The 26,999-nt window shown below is 46.5% G+C and overlaps 1 protein-coding gene across 3 annotated transcripts in view; it reads left to right on the top strand.

Annotated features, from left to right (window-relative positions):
- LOC146801785 (E3 ubiquitin-protein ligase TTC3-like) overlaps positions 1-26,999 on the top strand; it is a 1,762,960-nt gene that overhangs the window by 1,209,937 nt on the left and 526,024 nt on the right. For all 3 annotated transcript variants that reach the window (XM_085621278.1, XM_085621277.1, XM_085621276.1), the window contains exon 36: positions 14,577-14,716. In XM_085621278.1, the coding sequence (XP_085477404.1) occupies positions 14,577-14,716 (140 nt within the window). The remainder of the gene's footprint in view (positions 1-14,576; positions 14,717-26,999) is intronic.

Raw genomic sequence — 26,999 nt, 5'->3', positions numbered from 1 at the left:
CAAAGAAGCTGCGAGGAACACTTCTCGATCGGCGCATGAGCCAAGTGAGGATGTCCGACAACAACGTGGGCTGTCTGAAGACTGAGGAGGCTGTTGAGTCATTTGAGAAAGACCGTGAAAGGGCCCTCGTCATTGCAAGACCAGTGCCAGTGAAGGAGCGTCCAGGTTGTCCTGTGATAGCCGGCTCCCATTGGGTCGGGAAAGACTGTTCTAAGCCTGCTGAGGACCTTAACGAATGCAGTACCTGAGCACTGCAAACAGTTACTCTTAAGGCAAGACTTTGTTGTGTGGGGACTAGAACAGGCCACATTTGGCAGTTGCCTCCATTATCAAATGGGGGAATAATCAACCTCGCTAGAAATGAGCAAGGGATTCGTAGATTCTGCCCAGGGCGCGGCTAGGGCACTGACCTTAAGAGGCTGTGGGGATTATTTAGTGTGCTGATTCTATTCTTGGTGTGATTATATTACAATACTCCCTTTTTTCATAGAAGTGTGGTTTTGACTGGACAGTCAGCTTATTGCCACTGCTGTTTGTACTTTGAGTCTTGCATCTGTGTATGCCTCACACCTATCTCCCTCAAAGAACTTGGAACTGCCGAACCCGCACTACCAGTGAGAGTCAAGTGCTGACAGGGTTAGTTCTTGGCCCAATTACTCAGGACCCGTAGTAGGTGAGGTCCCAGAATATCAAGAGTAAAAGGTCGCAACCCCCATGGTTGGACCCAGTAAACTCCTGCTTGCCCTGTGGCCCTCTGAAAGGGGTTCTGACAGGAGGTCATCTGGGAAAGGTGGAGATCAGACGGTCTCCGGGCAGAGATACCTCTCCGCATCAACTACCGTCTATCAAAGGGAGGCTGGCTTAGGTCCTCACGGACAACACCACTGCCTTGTAGTATTGCAACAAGCAGGATGGGGTGGTGTCCTGAGCCGTGCCAGGAGGCTATGCTCTGGACCTGGCTGAATTGTCAGACATTTCCCTAATAATTTATAACATAGCAGGATTCTTTTCTTTTTTTTAACATATTTTTATTTTATTTTTGAAACATTGCAGCAGGAGCAAAGAAGAACACCATATAGTGAGACTGGAGTCCAACTCCCCTGACTGCCAAGTAATAGCAATAAGCATGAACAACCCCCTCTGCCCCACCGCTAGAAGCCAGTCGGCCCCTTCAGAGTCAGCCACAAGAGTAAACACCAAGATATAAGCCTCCGTACAATAGTCCACATCACACTTGCTCACACACTTGCTTCCATCAGGTCACCCCTTGGCTCTGTGTCCCAATATCCTCCGATACCTCCAAAGAGTAATACCGTATCCATTTTCGCCACACCTTATAACATTTCCATGGCTAGCCCCTGCTGGCGTAAGATAGTTTTTCAGCCACCATGTACATATTAATTCCCAGTTTCCTGTTGGAATGGACACCGGGTCTGCCACAGGCACACAGGCTTCGAGTACTTCCTCAGCAATGGCTGTGGGAACTGGACATCACCTTTGTTCCATTGACCTGATCCAAGAGGTGTTACAGGGACCGTCGTCTGCGAAGGCAAACAACAGTGATGTTGCCTCTCCCGCACAGTACACAAACATTTGACTCTCCGTGTGCTGGGAACAATTCGGCCTTTTTTTTAAAAACAACCTAAATTGGAATTAGAAAACATCATTTTAGTTTAATTTTTCCTCTATGCTCTCACTGAGCACTATGGCTTTCAGCGTGCTCAGTTGGTCTAACAATATATTGACTATTTAGAGGACTTATGCAACATTCTTTTGCTTTTGCTTCATTTTTAACACATACCATGTTTTTAGATGCTTTTATACTCATATTTTAGATGCTCTTTTTACAGGCATATTTTAACATTTGTTACGTTTTCGTCCAGTCTGATGAGGAGTGGGTGTTATGAACCACATTGTACCCTGATATAGGCCTAGGTAGTTGTACAGCCTTTTACCTACATTTGTCCTACCTTTCTACATAACCGTTCTGGCACCGACCTTTTACCTAGTTAGGTACCACATAATTGTTGGGTTGTATTTACTGAAAACTAGCCTCATTTATTATGCATGAGGATTCTCAGTATCACAGCAGGATTACCATCTTCTGCATAATAACTCTATATTAGGATCACCTCGTTCGTCATCCTTGGCCGGCATGCCCACAGTACCATGACATATCTAGGTAGAACCCCTGAGGGCAACTTTCGGGTATATAATCACTACATCTTCACTAGGCAAGGAGAGGAGAGAAATACTTCTATGCTGACATGAGACGCTGAGGTCCCTGCACGCAGAAACTCTAGCACGCAGTGGTCTGACATCCCTTGCAGGTTTTCCAACTCGAGACCAGGACGGGGTCCTTCATTCTCTCTCATCAGGTAATGGGGTTGGCTCTTTCTTAGGGGGATTCTTGGCTATACACCTACATACATGCTAGGTACACTGAGGTACATCTAGTTAGGGTTGTAGCGTAGGAGTATGCATTACTGTCATATATCCATATGTCTGCATATATTCATTGTTTTAGCACTATGGTAGAATTCTACCTTTTCTTTACTCTATTGGTGCTTCTAACCGTATACATATGTTTCTGTCTAATGGTTGTTGCAGCACAAGTATTTTATACTAAAATTACGCTGGTTCAATAAATGATTATTGAAAATGTCCCCACTGTTTATTCTGTATATCTCTCTGAGACCGAGTGACTGAGCGAAAAGTACTCTACTGTTTCCACGATCCCTGAGGGGTCAGGGTTGTCATGTTCAATAGTTGCCAGAAACTATTAGCTCCTTGGTAAGGTTGTGGGGCTTATAGTGGCACTGTGAGCTAGCTGGTCTAACTAACATATCCTTTGGGGGTGTCTGGAATCAGTCTGGACACCAATCCCTTAGTTTATGTTGTCTAAACGTGCAGATCCCACTACCCGACAGAATGTTCCCTTTCATCAGAGCCGTTGTGGACATGTTTCAGTTTAGGTCCTTCCTCCAGGACATTCAGGCTATGATCCTGATCATTCAGCCTCAGTCCTGAATTTCAGTGAGACGCTTGTAAGACTGATGACTTCCAGCATCCTGCTGGACAAGCACAGCAGGTGGCATATGTGGGCTGTGCAGTGGGATCTGAAGTCTCTGTGGGCCCAAAATCAGGACGACGTCCCAACCATTTTTAGATTTCAGAGGAGACTACAAAAGATCATCGACAGAGGTGATTGCGGGTCGTTGTCCTCATTATCAACCTCATGGAGCTGCGTGCCATCCTCTTGGCATTTAATGGATAGAAAGAATATATATGTATTCTATATATCTATATCCCTAGTGGGGGGGTGTGTGTGTTTGTGTGTGCATGTGTATATATATATATATATATATATATATATATATATATATATATATATATATATATATATATATATATATATATATATATATAGAGAGAGATATATATTCACTGAAAAAAACATAGGTTTCAGGGGTGTTATAGTTAGCTGGACTATTAAGTGTATCATAGTGAATACATGGCTTAGTGAGTAATGTTTAAATATGTAAATATCTGTATCAGTCTCTCACTTTGTGTATAAGTGGCTGCATGGGTTGGTGAGTAGCTACATGGGTGTCTATATAGATTATTAGTTGGTTTTTTGAGTATCAGTCTGAGTGTCTGCATGGTTCGGTGGGGGGTATTACGTAGTGCATAGTTGCATGAATGAGTGACTCACTCTTTGTATGTGTTGAAGACAGCATGTGTGCAGGACTGTATGGGTGGATGAGTGTGTGTATGGGTGTGTTAGTGAGTGAATGACTGTCTCAATAGTGTCTTTATGAGTAACTACATATGTTTTAAACTAGTATGTGACTATTGGTGTATATAAGTGAGTATATGTGAAAGTGAGAGATTGAAAGAGTTCCTGTATGAATAAGTATGTGTTTCTATAAGTGATTGTTTAAAAGACTAAGTATGTGTAAGTTTCCGTAGAAGTAAGTGTGGTGGTGTGTGTATAACTGTATATGCAAATAAATGTATGTTTGATTCTTTATTAGCATGAGTGACTATGTGTGTGAGTAACTCTATGGATGAGTGGCATTGTGTAACAGGATGTATAGGTGTATGAGTACATATGATGAGTGAGTACATGTACGAGTGACTGTATAGGACTGTTGGTGAATGAGTGGATGTGTATGTGGATCTTAGAATTACTGAAGAGGTTGTTGTAACTGGTATTGGTATGTCCATTGTTTTGAAAAGTTTAGTCTCTATTTTTGAATGTGTGTATCAAAGGTTATATTAGGGTGAGAGGAGGTCTGCCACTCTATCACAAGGATGATGTCATCAGTTATGTCATCAGTGATGTCATTTCAGATGTCATCAGTGATGTCATGAGTGATGTCTCTGACCATGTCATGAGTGATGTAATATGTGATGTTATCAGCAGTGCATTACGGGCGCGCGAGTTATAGTTAGCTGAACTAACTATAACGGGGGAATTTCAATGGTTTTGTACAAGTGAAAAGTCCAGCTAACTATAACACCCCTGAAACCTATGGTTTTTTCAGTGAATTTCTGAGGTTTTTTAAATGCTAATTCCTAACTATAACGTGCCTGAAACCTATGTTTTTTTCTGTGAATTTCAAAGGTTTTTTAAATGCTAATTTCTAACTATGCCTACAGAGATAGGACATGTGAAGAAAGAAGAAAAAATGCACAGAAAGAAAAAAAAGAAGTGCAGAAAGAAGCAACAGAAGTCCTCAAAGACGAAGAAAAGTGCAGGAAGAAGGATAACGTGGAGAAAGAACAAACAGAAGAGCAGAAAGAAGCCTTGTTGTAAAATCATCCTGTACCCTCAACTTTTTCAGACGGATACTGGTGGTAACTGAGTCTGACTAACCAGTCCTAGAGCCAGTACTATGTTAAAAGACACTTAGAATACAGTGAAAACACCTACATACACTAAGGAACATTATGCGTTGGGGTCCCCCTGTGATTAGCATGACCTCCTCTGTAAGCCCCTAGTATAGCAGGGGGATTAAAACTACCTCTTAAAACAGGCCACAGGGCGTTTTTGCACACGTTAACTCAGGCCCCGTCCCCTCCCTTCACCACTGTGTAAACACGCCCTGTGTCCGTTTTTAGTTGGGAGATTAAGTTCATTTGAATTCTGAGGGTCCAACTAGTCCACTAGGTACCTCCAGTAAGTGCCACAGAGCTGCGTTGCAGAGAGGTGTAAAAAGTGGCACGGCCTGGACCACCTCTCTGCAATGCAGCTTAGTGGCGCTTACTGGAAGCACTTGGTGGGCTAGTTAGCCCCCAGGGGCCCTCAGTATTGAAGGAAAATTATATCCCCAATTTAAAACGTGACATAGTGCGTGTTTGCACACCTCACCTCAGGCCCCGTCCCCTCCCTTCACCACTGTGTAAACGCGCCTTGTGGCTGTTCTAAGTTGAGAGATTAAGTCCCCTTGAATCCTAAGGGTCCCTAGGGTCAAACTAGACCACTAGATACCTCCAGTAAGCGCCACAGAGCTGCGTTGCAGAGAGGTGTAAAAAGGGGCTTGGCCTCAGAACACCTGTCTGCAGCGCAGCTCCCTGGTGCATACTGGAGATGCCTGTTGGGCTAGTTGGCCCTCAGGGACCCTCAGTATTGAAGAGGAATTAATTCCCCAACTTACAACTCGCCAGGGGGCGCATTTGCAGAGTGCTGCAAGGAGGGGGCGTGGCCTCTGGCACGATGCCAGTCTTTTATTTATTTTAATTTTTTAAGAAGGGGGGCTGTGTGGTTCCCCTTCTTATTCTAATTTATTGGCCCTGATGACCCCATCCCCCAGGGCCTGTCTCCTAATTATATTTTTTTTACCCCAATCCCCAGGGCGGCCACTGTTTTTTATTATTTTTAAAAAATATATATTTATAGACACACCTAGGACATGCTGGACAAACCGTACGTACCTATCACCATGACGATTTGTGTGATATTCATTAAAAGGCGACTATGCATACAATGAATCCACGTGGAATGTATTTACACCACTAGTGAAGCTCTGACATGTCTGATGCCCTACCGTGCCTAATCCCGGTAGGCACCCTTGTCATTTATTTATACAAACATGGGTAGCTATTGATGGGCACATTTAATACACATGCACACCAAGCCAATCAAAGGGGATTCGACAAAAATTCGACAAACTATGCAAGAAACCCCCCTCACGGTTAATAAAACACACATCCACTGTCGGATGTGTAATACTTTTTATTTTACTCTCTGGAAAGGGGACGAACATCACTTGAGAGTCACAGCGCGCTCCTGGCAGAGCCCAATGCTGTGTTACACCCACCATTGCCTGCTAAGTGCCACACACCTCTGTGTTGTATTCCACTAGCTAGTGCATATGCTATGACACTCTCTAGCCCATGTGACTGTAACACCACCCCGTGAATATGTCATGCCACACTTGTCTTCGCACGGGTTATATTGCCCCATCTAACGTGCCTTCCTCGATGCCTATGTTATAACGCACAGTGCTATGCCATACATATTACAATCTGGGATCCATATCTTTGTTACAGTGCATATGCAACGTTACACTCCCCAGCACATATTTTATATTACAACTTTAGAGACTAGTTAGGTTACACAACACTGCCCTGTGCATATTACACTCCAAGGCGCATATCGCATAGCACGCGCTAGTGCCTGTGCTATCTCGCGCTCTCCAATGAATCTGTCATTGCGCACAATGTATTGCATATTATATTTCACGCCCGGTTCATCTTATATCAAACTTTTTGGTGCATAGTTTATACCATACACTATATCTAGTTTTCATTTTCAATCGTGCTCTCAGGACTATGTTCTACATAACACTGTGTTCACCTACCCTTTTCACGGGCATTACATTTTGCGATAGGGGGTGGAGGGTCAGGGGGTGTTTCTGCCAAGTGAGCCAGGAGTCACAGTCACAAACGTCCTCTTCTTCCTGAATAAAAGTGAGATTATGCTGCATACTCATATTTTAAGTAGTTCGCACAGACACACATTTTAAAAACAATAAAGTTCCTAATACCCGCCTTCTCTGAACAGTTAGCTTGCTGCCCCATCCTCCTCCTCCCTATCCTCTGTTGTGTGAATCCATGGACTAGTCTCCTCCCTCCTGCCATGCATGGTCTGATGTGCTGCCACTGCCCCCAATTTAGTATGATGTACCAGTCCACTCCTCCTGCTCTCCATTGCCCAATTCTATGCCCCATCATTGACCTCCTGCTTAACGCAGTGCTTAGCTTGCTGCCCCTATTCTCCTTCCCCCTGCCCTCTGATGTCTTTGTGCTCCATCCTTTTTGCCCACCATGTTCCATGGACCTGCCACTCCTATCTACTCTGAGTGTTCTGTTGAGCTGCCACTCCCCTCCCACCTGCGTAGCATTGTCAGATGACTGTAACCTGTCCCTGCCACCTCCACCCTGCCTGTCCACATGCCATGCCCCTATCCTCTTCCTCCTGTCCTACATGGTCCATTGTACTGCCACACCCTTCTGCCCTCCCTGATCTGTTGTGCTGCAACTGCTCCTCCTGCCTGCCCCATGCGGTCTGTTGTGAGGCCCCTTCCCCTGAACTTTCTTGTCTGCGCACAGGTCTTGACCCTCCCTTCTATCCTCCATCGTCCTTTGTGCATGCCCCTGCACCCTCCTTCTTGCCCATCATAGCCATTGTGCTACCACTAACCCTCCCACTTGCCATGCATGGTCTTCTGTGCTGCCATGGCCCCTCCCACCTTCCCTGTGTGGTCAGTTAGCTGCCCCTGAACCCCTCCCACCTTCCCTCCATGGTCTGTGTGTATGCCATCACAGTCTCACTGTTGCTCTTCATGGTGTGTCTTGCTTCTAGTGCCCATCCTGCCTGATCTCCATGGCTATCTTGCTGCTCCTGCCCTGCCCCCTTGCCCCCAGCCCTCTGTTTACATGTGCAGACCCCTACTCCCTCCCTCCTGGCTTGTCTGTTCCATTGTAATGCCCCTGATCCATCCCTCCTGCCCTTTATGGTCTGTTATGCTGCAGCTTTCTCTCCTGTCTGTCCATTATGGTCCTGCCTCTTGCCCTTCTGTTCTCTGTTGTCCATGTGCATGGTCCTGTCCCCTCCCTCTTGCTTTCTATGGATTGTTGTGCTGCACTCCCGTCCCGCATGCCCTGTGTGGTGTATTGTGCTGCTGCAAACCCTGATGCCTGCCCTGCAGGGTCAGTTTGGTGCACCTCTCCATGTCCCTCCTGTCCTCTGTTATCCAAGTCCATGTCCCTACCCCATTTCCGTCCATGATCCAATTTACCATACTTGCGAACATTTTGAACTTGGTAAGAGGTGAGTTTTTGAAAAAAAAATGGGGTATTGATTTTCCCCTTTGAGTTACATTGAAAAAGAGGAGATTGTAGACAGGAGACAGATAAAATAAAGCCCATTTGAGCTTAAAAACATTGGACGTTTCCTGGCTGAATCGGGTCTGTTGGCATGTATGGTTGTACTACCATTGCCTCTTCCTTCTGCCCACAATGGTCTATTACATTGCCACAGCCTCTCTTGCAAGTCCTGTATTGTTGGTTTGTTGCTACTGCCCCCCTTTCCACTGCCCTCCATAGTCTGTTGTGCTGCCACGGCCCTTCCTGCCTGCTCGGTGTGGTTAAATTGTTGCCTTTGCACCCTCCTACCTGCCTTCAATTTTCAGAGTCCGTGCCCCTGGCCTCTGCCTCTCAACAGTATCTTAATGAACAACTAGATTGCTAACATTCTATATTTATTACAAATGTGTGGAACGCCTGACGTCATCTTGATGTAATCAAAACTGTAATACCTAGAGCATTTCCTTTAGAAATTACATATATGAGAGGGTCTTATTGGCATCAAAATTATGGTTAGTGCTCTAAAAGACTAAAATAAGGACATATTTTCTGAGTTTTCAAATAGCGACAAAGCACTTTTAAATTATTTGTTACCTTTATGTTTTTTTATCCAGTTGACCACTTGATTAAATGTTGCACTTAGGGGAGAGGATGTGGTGTTACTTCCAGAACTGCAGACTTTGCAACTGGGGAACCAGGTTGGAGTTTCTGCTTCAGCTCGACATTCTGTGATTCTGGTCAAATCACTTAATCTCCCCATGTCTACAACCAAAATGTATTTGTTCTTGTGTGATATAACCAATGCTCATGCAAAGCACTCCAATACCTGACAAGTCTGCACTATATAACACTGCAAAAACACAAAATAATAAGTGTTTTGCACACTTCAGTCATTGGGCTATATTTGGTGTACATCTGGGTGATTTTGGGCTACATTTGGGCTCTTTTGTCTCTGGTGGCCATCTTGGGAGACTTATTTGTTATGAAGTTTCCTGATTTCCTCATGTACTGCAGTCTCCTCAGTAGGAAATGCTTTCAGTTTTTTACTTTGATTCCATCATGAAGGTATTCAGATATGTCACACATTTGCCATAAATTCTGAATGTTAGCACTCTAGTTGCTCATTAGATCACTGTAGTAAAACTACTGTTCACCATGGTAGTCTGCTCCTGGTATTAAAAGTGCATGTTTCAGTCTGCATGTCAGAATTTTTTAATGAAGTAGAAGAGGATTTGAGAAGTCACTCAAAATGTGCCCTCATTTTCTTTCTTCAGCATTAATCATAATTTCTATGGCAAAAAGAACCCCCTCATTGTGTTCCTTTTTAAATTAAATGTTTTAAGTGTTACCAGTTTATTCCAATCAAGATGGCTTCAGGTGTGCCATACTTTTGTCATAATGAAGACAGTAAGCGCTCTAGTTGTTTTTAAGAACACTCTGGGACATTCTGTCATTGGGATATACTTGGGCTACATCTGGGTGATATTTGGGCTACATTTGGGCTCTTTTGTCTCTGGTGGCCATCTTGGCAGACTTATTTGTTATGAAGTTTCCTAATTTCCTCATTTACTGCAGTCTCCTCAGTAGGAAATACTTTCAGTTTTTTACTTTGATTCCAAAGGCATTCAGATGTGTCACACATTTGCCATAAATTCAGAATGTTAGCACTCTTTTTGCTCATTAGATCACTGTAGTAAAGCTACTGCTCACCAGGGAAAACTGCTGCTGGTATTGAAAGTGCATGTTTCAATCTGCATGTCAGAATTTTTTAATGAAATAGAAGAGGATTTGAGAAGTCACTCAAAATGTGCCCTAATTTTTCTTTCTGCAGCACTAATCATACTTTTTATGGAAAAATGAACCCCCTGATTTTGTTCCTTTTTAAATTAAATGTTTTAAGAGTTACCACTTTAATCCAAGCAAGATGGCTTCAGGTGTGCCATACGTTTATCATAAGTAGGACTGTTAGCGCTCTAGTTGTTCTTTGGAACACTCTGGGAAGCTGCAGTAGAATACAAAGGAATCAACTGACAGTCGCTGCCCTTGTTGGATGTACATGTTTTACTGAGAATGTCAGACTTCATTCTCACATGACTGAGAAAGATAATGTGAATTTACAGAAAATAAGCTCTCAGTTTAGCTTATAGATCACCTTCTAAACCTCTGTGGGAAAAGCATGAGAAAATATTTTTCTCTCAATCATGATATCCCAGCAGAAGGTTTTTTCACATGGTGAAATCACCTTAGAACATACCACAATTCCTAAAATGAGTATGGTACCATCAACAAATGATTTATAATGTAACTAAAGTCTTAAAACCTTCTATTAACTGCAATGCTTTTTAATGAGGTGCTATCATGTATATTGGTCCCAAGATGGCTGCCAACACTTCTTGGATGAAGTGCTGACAGCCAATCAGATCTCAGGATGAGATGTGTGGTTAGGCTCCGCCCACATATATATATGATTTTACTTTTGATTTTCTCAGGAACTACTGAACAGATTGACACCAGACCTGCAAAAGGCACATCCCTGACCTGAGGACTACCTCTCTGCCAAATTTCAAGTAATTCTGTTCAGCTGTTCGGGCTGTACCTTGGACTAAAGGTCCCTATTGAAAATTGCATGGGGAAAACGCGTTTTGGGACCCCCCTTTTTTCTCAGCCCCCGCTTGACGAATCCCCCCGAGACTTTCAGGGTAGGAGCGGAGCGCCCCACCTATTTTGAAAATTTCGCGAGGATTCGTCAACCGGCGCCAAAGTTATTCCAAATAAAATGTTGCGGATTTCCTATGGAAACACGGTCCTAACTATAACTATCTACTGGCGACCGCCAGTAGATTATATATATATATATATATATATATCTCCTACTGGCGGTCGCCAGTAGGTAGTTATAGTTAGGACCACGTTTCCATAGGAAATCCGCAACATTCTATTTTGAATAACTTTGGCGCCGGTTGACGAATCCTCGCGAATTTTTCAAAATAGGTGGGGCGCTACGCTCCACTCCTACCCTGAAAGTCTCGGGGGGATTCGTCAAGCGGGGGCTGAGATAAAAGGGGGGTCCCAAAACGCGTTTTTCCCATGCATTTTTCCATAGGACCTTTAGACACAGCTACAGCCCGAACGGCTGAACAGAATTACTTGAAATTTGGCAGAGAGGTAGTCCTCAGGTCAAGGAAGTGCCTTTTGGTGTAAATCTGTTCAGTAGATTCTGAGAAAATAGCCTTTAAATCAATATATATATCTGAGCCAGCTTACGGTGTGCTTACGGTACGCTCACCGTACGCGTACGGTGGCGTGCGCGAGCGCGATTCTGATTGGCCCTTAGATCTTAGTAAACATTCGAATCGGTCGAAACCAGGAAGCGGCGGCCGCCATTTTCTCTCTCGCACTCTGAGGGGGGAGCTGATAAACAAATGCCAAAAACATATAAAGGGGCTGTTTAGACAGCGCCCATGCACATAACCATGTTAGTTGAGTCTTCAAAGATCCCCCAAGGGAAAAAACGGTAATTTTTTATTTTTCGAAAATTTCGCCGATTACGCTTACGCACTCTCTCCACCCCGTGTGCAAATGGTGGCCGAAGGCCACCATTTGTGCATGGCATATAAGAGCACAGCATTTCCCCCAAAAATTTCAACAGATTACCTATCACAAGGAAGCGCACAATATGTCCTCCATGTGCGCACGGTGCGCGAAGCGCATCGTGCGTACATGGCCCATCTAGCGTAACGTGGGCACGCGGTGCGCGTAGCGCACCGCGTGCCCACCGTGCGTGCACGGCACTAACTGCGTAAAGTGGGCGCACGAAGCGCACCGCGTGCTCACTGTGCGCGCACGGTGCGCGAAGCGCACCGTGCGCGCACGGAACGAACTGCGTTAAGTGGGCGCGCACGCCACGAATGGCGTAAAGTAACTTAGCATTTAAAAAACCGTACAAATTCACTGAAAAAACCATAGGTTTCACACACGTTATAGTTAGGAATTAGCATTTAAAAAACCTTGCAAATTCACTGAAAAAACCATAGGTTTCACACATGTTATAGTTAGCGGAAATTTTACTGATAAAAAACCAATGAAATTCCCCCGTTATAGTTAGTGCAGGAAACTATAACTCACGCGACCGCAATCTTCTGCTGATGACATATGTGTCTTTATGAAAAAAAAATATTTGTAATATATGTATAGCTAAAAATTTATGGAAGAAGACATGGGCAAATAAGTGTCTAAATACAGTATTAGCATCAGCAGAAGATTGCGGTCGCGTGAGTTATAGTTTCCTGCACTAACTATAACGGGGGAATTTCATTGGTTTTTTATCAGTAAAATTTCCGCTAACTATAACATGTGTGAAACCTATGGTTTTTTCAGTGAATATATATATATATACACACACACACATACCAACAAAACAGGTTGCCCCATATGAAGACGCCACTAGCCAGGAGTATTAACACCTTTAATTGCAGACTTCAGCTTCACAGAGTCACAGTCTCCCACCAATTTCATCACCAGCCCAATGCGTTTCAAGCACTCCTGTGCTCTTGTTCACGGGCGAAATGGAGAAGAGTGATGGCCGTCTCTCAATAGGGAACACCTGATAACTCCACCAAGTCACACAGACAGTGTTCCTTGTCTCCATAACATCAGCGCAGCGAGTTAGTGAGTGAGCTTCAGGCTCTCTGCATTAATATGCCATACACCACATTGTTCTCAGGTATACTGGTTATGCGGACGCAAGCATCCTTCTAGCAGAAAGTTGTGACCCTGTTCCACGTTGGTCAACCATCACCCCGCCAACATTCTGTGCTCCGTGTCACTCCTCTAAGGACCCCAGAAGAGCACTGTAGTTTTACATCGATCGCACCAGAGAACACCAGATGAACTATTGGCTCTTTGTGGGGTTCACTGGGACGAAAAAAATGCAAGTTATGCAGAAAAGGACCATCTCCAGCTGTATCAAGATCTGCTACGCAATGCATGTTTCTGGACCTGTAAAGAGACTCCTGAAAGGTGAATAGTTATAGAGCTAGACATGCCTCGTATTGCCTACCTTACGAAGCTATGGATGCCCTAGGTGATTATGCATGGGATATACGTCATACAGTATTGATAACCATGGACGGAAGGAATGTTTAACACGGCGAATGGGTATGATGGCCATTTCTTGTACTGGAGAAACACTCTGTATCGAGTTTGTTATTTGATTTACGTTGCTTTGTTACAACAGTCTGAGATATTTGAGACATGGTCTCTTGATGGATATTGACATTGTACCTCTGTATACCGTAAAAATCTCAATAAGAAAACAAATCTGCTACGCATTGGCTAAAAAGGCAGCCTCCAGAAGGGCTGCAAGCTCATATCACAAGAGAAAAAGTTCATTTTACTGCTTTGGTACATGGAGTGCCTGCCAGGCATCTACTTGTCCATCACTCCATATGCTCACAAAGCACTACTGTCTGGACTGCCAGGTTCGCCAAGAGGGGCATTTAGCTTTCTCGGTCCTACAGGACGTTTAGCCAATTCACAGAGCCTCCTCCAAATAGGTACTACTCTGGTATCTAGTCAAAAGGTGAGGAATGTGTGGTTAGAAGTCTCAATTAGAAGACCAAGTTACTTACCTTCAGTAACGCTCTGTGTAACTCCAGATTCCTCCGTGATCCACCCATCCTCCCCATTATTCATTAATAAGGTCACAAGTCCAGGAATGTGCACACTGGTCAAAGTCAATTTTCTGTAGTGGACTCCGCATCCTGGGGCACGGACTGCCTCAAAAGCAACTGACGTCATTGCTCAGGAGTGACACTTATATTGATCCCGGCACTTAATTTCCGGAGTGTTACTGCATCAGTGCAGAGCCTCACGGCGCTACCTACTGGCACGCCGAAGTACTGCTCAAAGGTTTTCGAATCCCGTTTGATATGTGGATAATATTCAAAAGGTCAGGAATCTGCAGTTAGAGACTCTACCAGAAAGAGCTTTACCAAAGGTAGGTAACTTGTTCATTTGTCACATGAAGATAGATTTGCCTACTGTTAGGGCTCAGTGCAGACTACATGAACATTTGTATATTTCTATTTAAAGCTATAGAAAGAGGGTATGCTTTCTATTTCACATTACTATACATTATATATGTGTCCGGCTGCTTGAAATGTAATTATCTGTAAAAAAGTGAAATGTTTTTCTTCTAGATTTCAAAGGCAGAGCTTGATTGGTTTTACCAAGATTTAGAAAATGAAGTGAAAAAATGGCAGCAAGAAAAGAAAGAACACCAGGAAAGATTAAAAATGATAAAGAATAATATTAAGGTTCTGATGGAAAATAATGAATCGTGAGTTCTTTTTTTTTTCTCTTTCTTAAGTTTTTTACTTTTGATCAGTTTTCGAAAAATCGAAAATATATGTGCGAAGTGCGCATGGCAATCGACACTCATGCTCTTCAGACTCCTGCCATCTAGTGTTATGCTCAGATGTTTGCAAGTTGCTTTTGTTCAAAGAAGTCTTTCAAGTCACAATATGTGCTGTGACTTCTCCCTTTATTGTGCATGGGCACCAACTCTGTATTAGATTGTGTGCTTCCGCTATCGGGTTCGAATGTAAACTAAGAGGGCTCTTGGTTTTTTTGGGGTTTTTTTTACATTTTTTTAGGCCAACATGGAGGGATTTCACCACAAACACTTTTAGAAGCCAGTCTGTGCCTCAAGAGCTTTCTGTTATGCTTCGGCATGGACACCTTCTGAGGACTGACAACCAACGCTCATCATCCCGGATGCCCGGGGTATCTCAAGACCTTTGGAAACTTGTTTTCCTCTTTCAAACTTCTGCTCCAGAAAATTATGACCAGAAGTGAGTTATGAAACAGACACCTTTTTAACATTGTCCTAGTGCAATTAGAAATACATCTGTCAGGACCATCATGACATCTATAACCCAAACCTGTGCTTTTCTCCAGACCATGAAAACGCCTGCTGTGAAGTTCTGCATCTTTTCCTGCTCAATTAAAATCCTATGGTACAGAAGGTAAAGGCTCTGGGCACACCGCAAGATGCACCAACTGACATCAACCGAAACCTCGGACATCTTCAGAGAAGAAGATCCCTTCAGTGTCACAGAAGATGAGGAAGCTGGCCCATCCGAAATCCCAGCATCACAGACACAAGGTGCTCAAGCATGTCAGAGCATGAGGTAGAGGAGGACATCGAGCGGGCTCTAAAGGCCAGAAGTACTTGATCTAAGACTATGCCCAGGGTCTTAAATATGCCAGCCAGCTCCTAGACCCACACCACCAAGCCAGAGTCATAAGAAAAATGTCCATGCCTAGGTAGACCACTCCTCCCGCATTGGCAATGAGCTTCGAGCGGGGGCACAAAACAGCCTCATTCACAGCCTCCACTGTCTTTGGTCACCAAAAGAAAGCTTCAGAATTGACCAATGTGTTCCCAACAACACCCCTAGCCTAGACAGTGTCGAAACGGTTGGAGACTTACAAGAAGAGAATATTCTCCTCGGCTAGCCTTGCTTTAAAATCAGTCAACACCAGCTGTGTTCTTGGGAGATACTCCCATGCATTGTGGGACTTGGTGGCAGACATCTTGCCAACAGTCCCGGATGACATTCGACCCAGCTTCCAACGCCTCATACAGGATGGCCAAGACACTGCAAAGTTCTCCATAAGATCAGCCGTGGATACTACTGCTTGTTTGAATAGAGCAGTCTGGAAGAGTGTAGTGCTTCATGACCGTGCTTGGAACCACTTCACTGTATTTTTCAGTGACGTCCAAGAGTCACTAACTGACATGCCATTTGACTGTAGACAAAACAGACTCAGCTCTAGAGAGCTTAAGGGATAGCAAAGCGACAGTGCGCTCTATTGGGCTGGCACCAATGATGTGGTAGTTTCCTTAGCAGTTGGGCTCTATATGGGACTTCAGAATGGGATACCAACAAAGGCAACAGCAAATCATGCCTCAACAGCATCAGGCCCTCCGAAGCCTTTCGAGGCAGAGACTGTAGATACGGCCTCTATGTTCCAGTCCCCCAGGGTAATGACCTGCCCAAACCCCAGCCCCTACTCCAGCAGCTGCTGCAAAACCACTTTCAGTTACGCTCTGCAGCTCATGATCGACCAGTTCGAGATCGTAGCGACCAGTGGGTGCTTCAGGTTATGTAGAGCGGTTATTCCCTTTCCTTTTCTAGCCCATTTACCCTCCCCACCTCCCTACCCTGCTCCGACATGCCTTCCCCCTCCACAACTGCTCCCACTTTTCCATTCTCCGAGGAGAAGTTAAAGCCTCTCTTGGCCTAGAGCACCATAGAGAGGATGCCGGCATCAGATTTAGACTGGTAGTTATTCTTTTCTTTTTTACTAGTGCTGAAAAAGGATGGAGGTCTTCACCCATTCTAGATCATCAACTTCTGAACAGACCAACAACGTCCAGGCCCTAGGGGCAATGTGCTCCTCATACCCCAGCCGCCCCCACTTCAACTGCCACAAAAACACTTTAATTTGCCCTCAGCCGCACACCATCTCTACCTTTCCTGTGTTATTCTCTGGATATGCCTCCAACATCTAATTCTGGTGGACCATTTGTCCATACTCCACAAAAACGTTCAGACTTTCTTAGCAAAGCGAGCAATATAGAGGGTGCCAGCTTCAGAGATCAGATCTGGCTGTTACTTACATTATTTCATGGTGTCGAAGAAGGATGGAGGCTTTCTCTCCATCCTAAATCTTCATCCTCTGTACCTCTTCCTTTGGAAGGACAATTTCATATTGCTCACCCTGGCCGAAGATTTGTCTTGCCTGGATCCAGGAGATTGAATGATGGTGCTGGATTAGCAGAACGCATGCTTCCACATTCCCATCCTGCAGTCCCATAGACAGTACCTGTGGTTCCAAGTAGGCCACTAGCACTTTTGGTTTTCTTTCACCCCCGCAGCCTTACCAATGCTCCTCGAGTGTTCACAGAGGGGACGGAGGTGGTAGCTGCCCATCTGCGGAGGTTGAATATACCAGACTTGCCATACCTCAAATACTGACTGCTGAAGGCAAGCTAGTCTCACACAGTCTCAAACCACCTCCAGAACACGGCTGACCTGTTGACATTGTTGTTTTTTTTTATCAACGTGCCGAAGTCACACCTGACTCCTTCACAACAGCTTCCCTGTATTGGAGCCATACAGCTCAGGGTGTCCTTTCGAGCCTTTCCTCCCTTAATGAGTCCAGGGCGTTCGGGGTGTAATCCCGTTTCTGATGGATACATCTGCCAGTGGATTCCTCACCTTGTGAATATCCCCTGCGCCAGCATTCCACAGAACGTTTTTCCCCAGCTCTCTACGCTGACGTGGACGACGTCCTAATGCATCGGCTCCGCTCGCGACTCCGTATGACGTTACCGGAGCCATAAGAGAGCCACGTCGGCGTGATGACGTCAGTTCCCTTTTTTCCGCGCCGTCAACGCGCAACGGTTTTCCAGCACTCTCCTGCTACTTTGTAGTCGTGTAGTGAGTTACTGTTGGTAAATTTGCCATGTCTTCGACTAGGAAGTCAGGTTTCAAACCTTGTAGGGAATGTGGGGGCCACATATCGATGACAGACCCCCATGAAGATTGTTTGTGTTGCCTTTCTTCTGACCACGACGTGGAGGATTGTTCCAGCTGCAGAAGGATGAATCCCAAGGCCTTGAAGGAGAGAGAGGCGAAGCTCTTCATGGCCAAGGCTAAGAAGGAGAAGAGAGGTAGGAAGGAGAGATCGAGACCGGAGTCGTCGACTTCGCATTCTTCGAAGTCGAAGAAACACCATAAGAAAAGGAAGCATTCCTCTCTGCGCCGGTCTTCGAAGAGCAAGGCGTCGAGATCGACTTCGCCTCGACGTCGAAGTAAGGATGTGTCTCCTCCATCTCCAAGGAAGTCTCCAGAGAGATCTCCTTCGCCGAAGCGGACTCTGGCACGGTCCCCGGCGCAGTCACCGGCGCAGTCACCGGTTCCACTGGAGTCTTCTGCTTCTGAGGCCGAGCAAGAACAGGAAAAAGAGCCTTCTCCAGAGCCGGATGATCCTGCGGCGCCTGTTGAGGACACTACGGCTCCGGTTCCAGGTACTCCTCAGCCGGATCCGGGATCAATCCCTTATCCGCAGTTCCCGACTCCGGGTGCGGATTCGATGCATTTTCTAAATGCTATGTATGGGATTTTCCAACGGGCTGCCTTCCCATCCGGCGCACCTACTGGTCCCGTGGGTCCTATGGCATACACCCTGGGAGTGCCGCAGCATTATGCTCAGGCCCCGTTTATGCCCTTTCTGCCGATGGCGCCTTCGTGGCAGTTTTTCGGTGCCGTCTGGGGATCCATCTCGTCTTCGATTGGATCGACCTTCTTCGGAGCCTTCCTCGACGCTGTTGCCGACGTCCTCGGCTCCGCATCCAGCGCCGGCGACTCCGACACCTCCGGCTCCACGTTCGGTTCCACCGACTCCGCGTACGGCGCCGCCGGTTCCTTGGATCCGCTCAAGGAGAGAGCCCAGAGAGTCTTGGAAGAGGAGCGTTATAGGGAGGAGGTGGAAGAAGGTGAGGTGGATACTTCTTCTGACGACTTTGAGGGGATTCAGGAGGCTAGCGGTCTCGATACAACTCCGGAGTGGGAGCATTCTTCCACTAGATCCTCTCCACCGCAGGAACTGGCTCCTTATCATCTTGTTATAAAGAAGGCCGCAGAGTTGCTGGACTTGCAGTTGCCTTCTGCTGAGTATAAACCTAACCTTCTGACAGAGGTGCTACATTCACCTACCTCGACCAGTGAGCCTTTGTGGCCTTTTAATGAGGCTATTTTGGAGCCAGTTATGGAAGTCTGGCGTAAGCCACTCTCTTCGCCGGCAGTCTCCAGACAGGTGGCAAGAAGATATAGGGTGGCTCCTGGGGATCCAGGTTTTCTATCTTCCCACCCTTCTACAGAAAGTCTGGTGGTACAGGCGTCATGCTCGAAGCATGCTTCAGGAGCTTTTCCTCAGACTCCTGCGGATAGGGAGTCTAAGAAGGCGGATCAGGCGGCTAAAAAGACCTTTTCTTCAGGGAGCCTGGCGCTTAAATCCACTAATGCCACCTGCTTAAAAGGGCGCTACGTTCATGCTCTTATGGACTCTTTAGCCCCTAAGTTGCCAGAAGGTAATAAGGCGTCTTTTATGGAAGTGGTCACTGACACTCAGGCTGCTGCAAGGCAGGTAATTCAGTCGGGGCTTGATACGGCTGATTCTGTGGCAAGGATAATGGGGTCATCTATAGCCACTAGGAGGCAAGCGTGGCTTTGTTCATCTGGCTTCTCTACGGATGTTCAGGCCACCTTGGTGGATTTGCCCTTTGACGGACAAAAACTTTTTGGTGAAAAGGCTGATTCCGCCTTGGAAAGATTTAAAGAGAGCAGGGTGACAGCGAAATCTTTAGGTTTGCAAACTCCTGCTAAAGGATTTGGTCTTAGGAAGTTCAGAGGCTTTGGAAGATCTTCATTTCGCTCCTTCCGGCAGCCTCAGCAGCAGCAGCAGCAGAATCCCCTCTATAGGTCCTATAGAGGAAGACCGAGGACGGAGAGGTTCTGGCCGCAACCCATCTTCATCTTCTGCCTCCTCTGCTCCCAATGAAGCTTCAGGGAAGCAGTCCTAGATCCCCCATCCTAGATCATGTAAGACCTGTGGGGGGTTGGGTGTCCCACTTTCTGCGAGGTTGGAAATCTGTTACAACCGGCCTTTGGGTTTTAAACCTCGTGGAGACTGGGTACGCCCTTCCCTTTCGGGAGTTTCCTCCCCCTTACCCTCCTTGCCAGGGTTACTGCTCAGAAGACCATCTACTTCTTCTGCAGAAGGAGGTGTTAGCTTTGCTTCAAAATGGTGCGATAGAGGTGGTTCCAGAGCAGGAAAGGGGTCAGGGATGCTACTCCCGGTATTTCCTGATTCCCAAGAAGGACGGCAGATTGCGTCCGATTTTGGACCTCAGAGTCTTGAACTTTTACCTGAAACAGGAGAAATTCAAGATGCTGACCCTTGCGCAGGTTCTTCAAGCATTGCAGCAAGGAGACTGGATGGTGTCGATCGACTTGCAGGACGCGTACTTCCATGTCCCAATCCTGAAGTCGCACAGGAAGTATCTCCTTTGTACGGTTGGGTCGCAACATTACCAGTTTGCGGTCCTCCCGTTTGGTCTTACTACCGCACCTCGAGTCTTCACGAAGGTGATGGCGGTGGTGGCTGCTCATCTCAGGAGGTCGGGGATTCCGGTTTTCCCCTACCTGGACGACTGGCTTCTGAAGGCAGAGTCCCCAGAGATGGTGCAGCATCATCTGCAGGTAACATCTCAGCTGTTATTCGACTTGGGTTTTTCGATCAATGTGCCCAAATCTCACCTGGTGCCCTCTCAACGCAACCTGTTCATAGGGGCGGTACTGGACACTAGTGAGTGTCGAGCATTTCCTCCACCTCAAAGAATTCTCGACATTCAGGAGATGGTCCCTTTATTCCACAATGGAGCGGTTGTTCCAGTTCTGAAGGTCCTTCGTCTGCTCGGTCTGTTCGCTTCCTGCATTCTGTTGGTCAACCATGCACGCTGGCACATGAGGCGCTCCAGTAGTGCCTCCGCAGGCAGTGGTATCAGCACAATGGAGATCTCAGGGAGCCAATCAGGATCTCCAGAGAAGCTGCAGCGGATCTATCTTGGTGGAGCGTGGGGGGCAATCTGTCTCAAGGAAAGCCCTTCCATCTGCCTCCATCGGTGGCCACAGTGATAACGGATGCTTCCACCCTGGGGTGGGGCACTCATCTGGGGGATCTGGAGATCAAGGGTCTTTGGTCTCCAGAGGAAAGGTTGCTTCACATCAACCTTCTGGAATTGCGGGCGATTCGTTTGGCGCTCAAGGCCTTCCTCCCTTCCCTTCGCGGTCAGTCTGTTCAAGTCCTGACGGACAACACTACCGCGATGTGGTATGTCAACAAGCAGGGAGGAGTGGGGTCGCATTGTCTCTGCAGAGAGGCCCTGCGTCTATGGTCCTGGGCTCAAGACCATCAGATTTGTCTGATGGCAAATCATCTGGCCGGGGTGCTGAACGTACGTGCGGACAGTCTCAGTCGGCAGTTCTCCGCCGACCACGAGTGGAGGCTCCATCCGGAGGTGGTTCGTTAAGTCTTTCGGATGTGGGGAACCCCTCAGGTGGACCTGTTTGCCACCTGCGAGAACGTGCACTGCCCGTCATTCTGCAGTCTCCAGTTTCTGATGCAGGGGGCATTGGGGGACGCGTTTCAGTTGAGTTGGGGCTCACGACTCCTTTACGCGTTTCCTCCCATACCCTTGATTCCTCGGGTTCGGAGGAAGGTTCGCCAAGACCGGGCCCAAGTTATATTGATCGCCCCGGATTGGCCAAGAAGGGTGTGGTACACAGATCTTCTCCACCTCTCCTCGTGCCCTCCGCTCCGTCTCCCTCTGAGGGCAGACCTCCTTTTGCAGTCGGAGGGGCAGGTTCTACACCCCCACCTCCAGAGCTTACACCTTCATGCCTGGAGATTGAACGGGGCAACCTGAGTTCTTTCTCTCTCCCACCTGATGTGGTGGATGTTATTTTATCGGTCCGGCGACACTCCACCAAGTCCATTTACTCATATAGGTGGTCTAAGTTTGTTAAGTGGTGTAGAGAGAGATCCATTGACCCTTTAAAAGCCCATCTTTCTGATGTGCTTCAGTTTGCTCTTTCCCTGGCTCATCAGGGCTGTGCTGTGGCCACGGTCAAGGGCTATCTATCGGCCTTATCGGCTTTTCTATGTCTTCCTGATCGACGGTCATTATTTAAATCTCCTATTGTACTAAGGTTTATCAAAGGACTTACAAACAGGTTTCCACCTACTCCTTTTGTAATGCCACAGTGGGACCTTAATCTTGTCTTAACTTTTCTGATGGGGTCTCCGTTTGAGCCTCTTCATAGTTGTCCTTTGAGGCTGTTGTCCTTTAAGACGGTCTTTCTTGTGGCCATAACCTCGGCAAGGAGGGTGAGTGAGCTTCAAGTTCTTAGTTCTAAACCCCCGTTTTTAACATTGCATGCTCAAAGGATGGTTCTCAGGACCAGGGCTGCTTTCTTGCCTAAAGTAGTTACTCCGTTTCATTTGGGGCAGTCTATTACTCTCCCTGTTTTTTATCCACCTCCTCATCCCTCCAAAGAGGACGAAAGACTTCATCGCCTGGACCCAAAAAGAGCTGTGAGTTTTTACTTGGATAGAACGAAAGACCTTCGTCTGGACGATCAGCTCTTCGTGGGTTATGTTGGACATTCTAAAGGAAGAGCTGTGCACAAGCGCACTTTATCGAAATGGATCATCCTTGCCATCAAGATCTGCTATGCCCTGGCTGGTAAGGTTCCTCCTGAGGGTATTAGGGCTCATTCAACTAGAGCCAAATCATCTACATCTGCTTTGGCCAGGGGTGTTCCTGTGGCAGATATTTGTAAAGCCGTGACTTGGGCCTCCCTCCATACTTTCGCAAAGCATTATTGCTTGGACTCTGAGATGAGGAGGGAGGGCCACTTTGCGCGCTCTGTCTTGCAAGACTTTCTGCTATAGGAAGGTGGACACCCTCCTCCGGGAGTGGGGACTGCTGTGGGAATCTATTCACAAGGTGAGGAATCCACTGGCAGATGTATCCATCAGAAGAACAAGTTACTTAACTTCGGTAACGCTTTTTCTGGTGGATACAGTATCTGCCTGTGGATTCCTCACTGGCCCACCCGCCTCCCCGTTGTCCACCTTTGTATACCTTAAAAGTTGTCTTATTTGAGATGTTGTTATGCTTTCTGGTACATTGGTAGGAAATGCTTGTTTTATTTAGCTTTCCTTTTGTATATGTTCTAAGTATATTTGATGGTATATTGTATACTGTGTATACTTTGAATCTGTCGTTGGTCCACCTGTGCGCCTCGGGGGCACGGAAAAAAATGGGTGGAAGAGACGTCATCTCGCCGACGTGGCTCTCTTATGGCTCCGGTGACGTCATACGGAGTCGCGAGCGGAGCCGATGCATTATGACGTCGTCCACGTCAGCGTAGAGAGCTGGGGAAAAAAGTTCTGTGGAATGCTGGCGCAGGGGATATTCACAAGGTGAGGAATCCACTGGCAGATACTGTATCCACCAGAAAAAGCGTTACCGAAGGTAAGTAACTTGTTCGTTTCGACCCTTGTCCAAGGTCTCACTGAGAGTGGCTATGAGGTTTCTTGGTCTCTTGGACTCCTGCATCCTGCTTGTGAACCACGCCATTTGACACCTCTACAGTGGGATCGAAACTGTGTGTGGTCAGCACCAAAGGAACCTTTTGGATTCCATCCAGGTGTCAAAGAAGATTGTGAAAGATCTACAGTGATTGCTGCTAGACCGGAATTGGACTGGTGACAAACCACTCTCCTTTCCCCATTCAGAGCTGAGAGTTATAACAGATGAATTATTGCTGGGTTGGGGAGGTAATCTGGTAGATGTGGAGATCAGAGATATCTAGTTTGTGGCAGAAGCCTGCCTCCATCTTGACCTACTTGAGTTGCAGACAATTCGCTTGGCACAGAAAGCTTTCCTCCTGACTATCAGAGGGGAACAGGTACAGGTTCTTACCTACAACAAGACCGCCATGTGCTACTGCAACAGACCAGGTGGAGTGGAGTCTTGGGTCCTGTTCCAGGAGGCCATGTGTTTTTGGAAGTGGCTGAATGCCCAGGTAATCTCCCTGGTCACACAGCACCTAGCAGAATCTGTAAACACCAGGGCAGATGAACTTAGCATACATTGCCAAGAGGATCACGAATGGTGGCAGCACTCGGAGATGAGACAAAGCATCTTCCACCAATGCTCCATTTGAACCAATGCATAGTTGTTTCCTACGTCTTGATGTTGAAAGTAACATTTCTCATTGTAATCCCTTCAGCTCAGTGCATGAGTGAATTGCAAGCTGTCTCTGTCCAGTAGCTGTATACCAACTTCTTCCTGGACAAATTGGTTCTTCGAACAAAAGCTGCCTAACTCCTTAGGTGGTCATGTCCCCCTGCATAGGGCAGTCCATCACTCTGCCAGTTTTCTTTGCCTCACCTCACCGCATATTGGCATTTGATACACACCACAATCCGGAAGGTCACAGAACTTTCCTACACTTACACATGGGAAGTGTGCGTCTTTGGCATTTTCAAGCATGGGAAACGTACAGAGGTGAGAGTGCACTTAGCCTGCCTTGCTCTCCTCCTTGCCAAGCGAACCCTCACCCTACAATAGAAAGCAAATCAAGGGCCTGAGAAGAAACCCAGCATCTCTGCAAGCATCCAATTTCCTCATTCTGGGACACACTTCTTGACCACTTCCTGCAGCTCACTCGAAACGATGATCTACCCCCATGAATCCCAATCCGCTAGCCCCCACCGGCGGTCCCCCACACTAGGCAGCAGCCCTTATGTTGTCCCAGTGGTGCCGCTCCTTCTTGATACCACTGGAAGAAGTGGTAATCCTGCTATTTCTCGTGTCCATTCTGTGATACCAGCTTCAATGCAGTTGCCTCCTTACACCAGCTCTACCCTGAACACCCTTTCACGTGTTACGACTAGCCACACCCTAAACACAGATTACCCCCCTTCCCAGTTTATGCACAAACCCTCCAATTTACCAGCCTGAGCCCACATCCTAAGCTGACACCACACAGCTGAACTCCCCACCTAATGAATTTCTACTGTGCTGTACACAATGTTATGCCTACTGTCATGCATCCCCAGCATTGAAACATGGTTATCAGCAATACTGCTCGGCCCCACTCAATTGTATGTCATGCATATATATGTACATGGATAAATATAAATATATATATATATATATATATATAAGAAGACATGACTAAAAACATAACATATTGTCATGTATCATGACACATATATATCCACAATTTAGACTAAGACCATTGTTAAATATAGTGGCAAATCCATTCCACTTTAACCATGAACAAACCACCAAGACAAGATACAAAAAACTGTTTGAGACACACTTTTTTTTTTTTAAGTCTATTTTTTTTATTTATTTTTTATTAACTTACAAATCAACACATGGCCAATTTACAGCAATGATCAACTTCCATAACTCTCAGCACATTATCAATCCCAGCACCCTCATGGTCTTCCTTACTCAGCCACTATTGTTTTACAATGTTAATACAGTATTATCCTCTCATGAGTTGTACAATAATACAGGGTGTTTGATTCTTAAATGCCGGCAATTACCAATACAAGTCGTATAATTTACAATAAGCCATCCCAATCAAACACCCTCCCCCCTCCCACTGCCGCCAGTGTGTCCGAACCCCTGTTCACCTTATTATAGTAACAGCATCCGTTCCTTCGCGTCTCGATTCAGGACGATTGGGGGACATCACCTCTTGGTCCCGGTACTCCTCTTGAGCCCTCCATTCCATTGTCACAGGGCTAGTCCTATATTCCTATCTCAGTTCTTGGTTCCTCATGGGGAGTCCATCAGACCCTCCCCAACAGGATCCCATTCCGAGCCAGTCTCTGGAATCTGCAGCGCTATTACTAGTGCCTCCCACGCCGCCTCCATCGCCTTCTCATTATTAGTGGGTATAGCCTGCTGCAATCTAACTGTGACCTCACTCCTAGCCCACGTAAGTAGTTCTGATTTCCACTTCCCTATGCTAGGCCCTCGTCGTGACTTCCATTGGGCCGTGATCTCTCTCTTAGCCAGTAGCAGACCTAGATCTATAAACTTGCTTGTGATTTTCGTTTTTGGAGTATGAGGAAACCAATGCAAAATACAGGTGCCTATGTCAGCCTCTATTTGTCGCTCCGTGACCCCACATATCAGGCCAACCACCTCCTGCCAGTACTTTCCTAACTGTCCGCAACTCCACAACATATGGTGTAGCTCCGCCCCCTCTAGGTTACAGTGTGGACACTGGGCCGCTTCTATCTGGAAATACCGATTAATCTTAGCCGGCGTCAAATAGGCCCTATGCAGTATAAAGAAGTGTATTAATTGAAAGCTAGCATTCCTAGAACTCTTCCAAGCCCTCCGGGTCAACTGCGCCCATGTAGCGTCCGGTATTTCCTTCCCAAGGTCAACCTCCCACTTTCTCTGCAGGTCTTGCAAAGGTTGCAGGCCTTCAGTGACCATTCGCCTGTAAATACAAGTAACCGCCTTAAACGTTCCCGCCGCCATCACTACATATTGACATGCCATAGAGGTCTGTGGTTCTGATAGTCCTCCCTTCCAGTGGCATTGTATCGCTGAGACCAGGGCTGCATGCAATAAATAATCTCCTCGCGGCAGATCATACCTGTCCTGTAGCGTTTGAAAAGGCAATAACACCCCATCTTCATACAAATCCCCTATTTCCTGGACTCCCATCTTCTCCCAGTCTGCCAGTGCCGACTAATCCCCTCCATGCGGGATGGCAGTACACATGCCCAAGGGTATTTCCGGAGCATACGGGCGACTAATTTCCGCTCTACGCTGGCTCTTGTTCCAACACTGTCTCAGCGTCCACTCTTCCATGGTTAGTGACCCGACACGCAGACCCTGCTGTAGTACTGTAAACGATAGCACGTGGCACTGTATCCACCGG

This window comes from Triturus cristatus, chromosome 8, assembly GCF_964204655.1.
Source record: "Triturus cristatus chromosome 8, aTriCri1.1, whole genome shotgun sequence".
Lineage (NCBI taxonomy): Eukaryota > Metazoa > Chordata > Amphibia > Caudata > Salamandridae > Triturus > Triturus cristatus.
The sequence above is the reverse complement of the archived record's forward strand: the minus strand, read 5'-3'. Positions and strand labels throughout refer to the sequence as shown.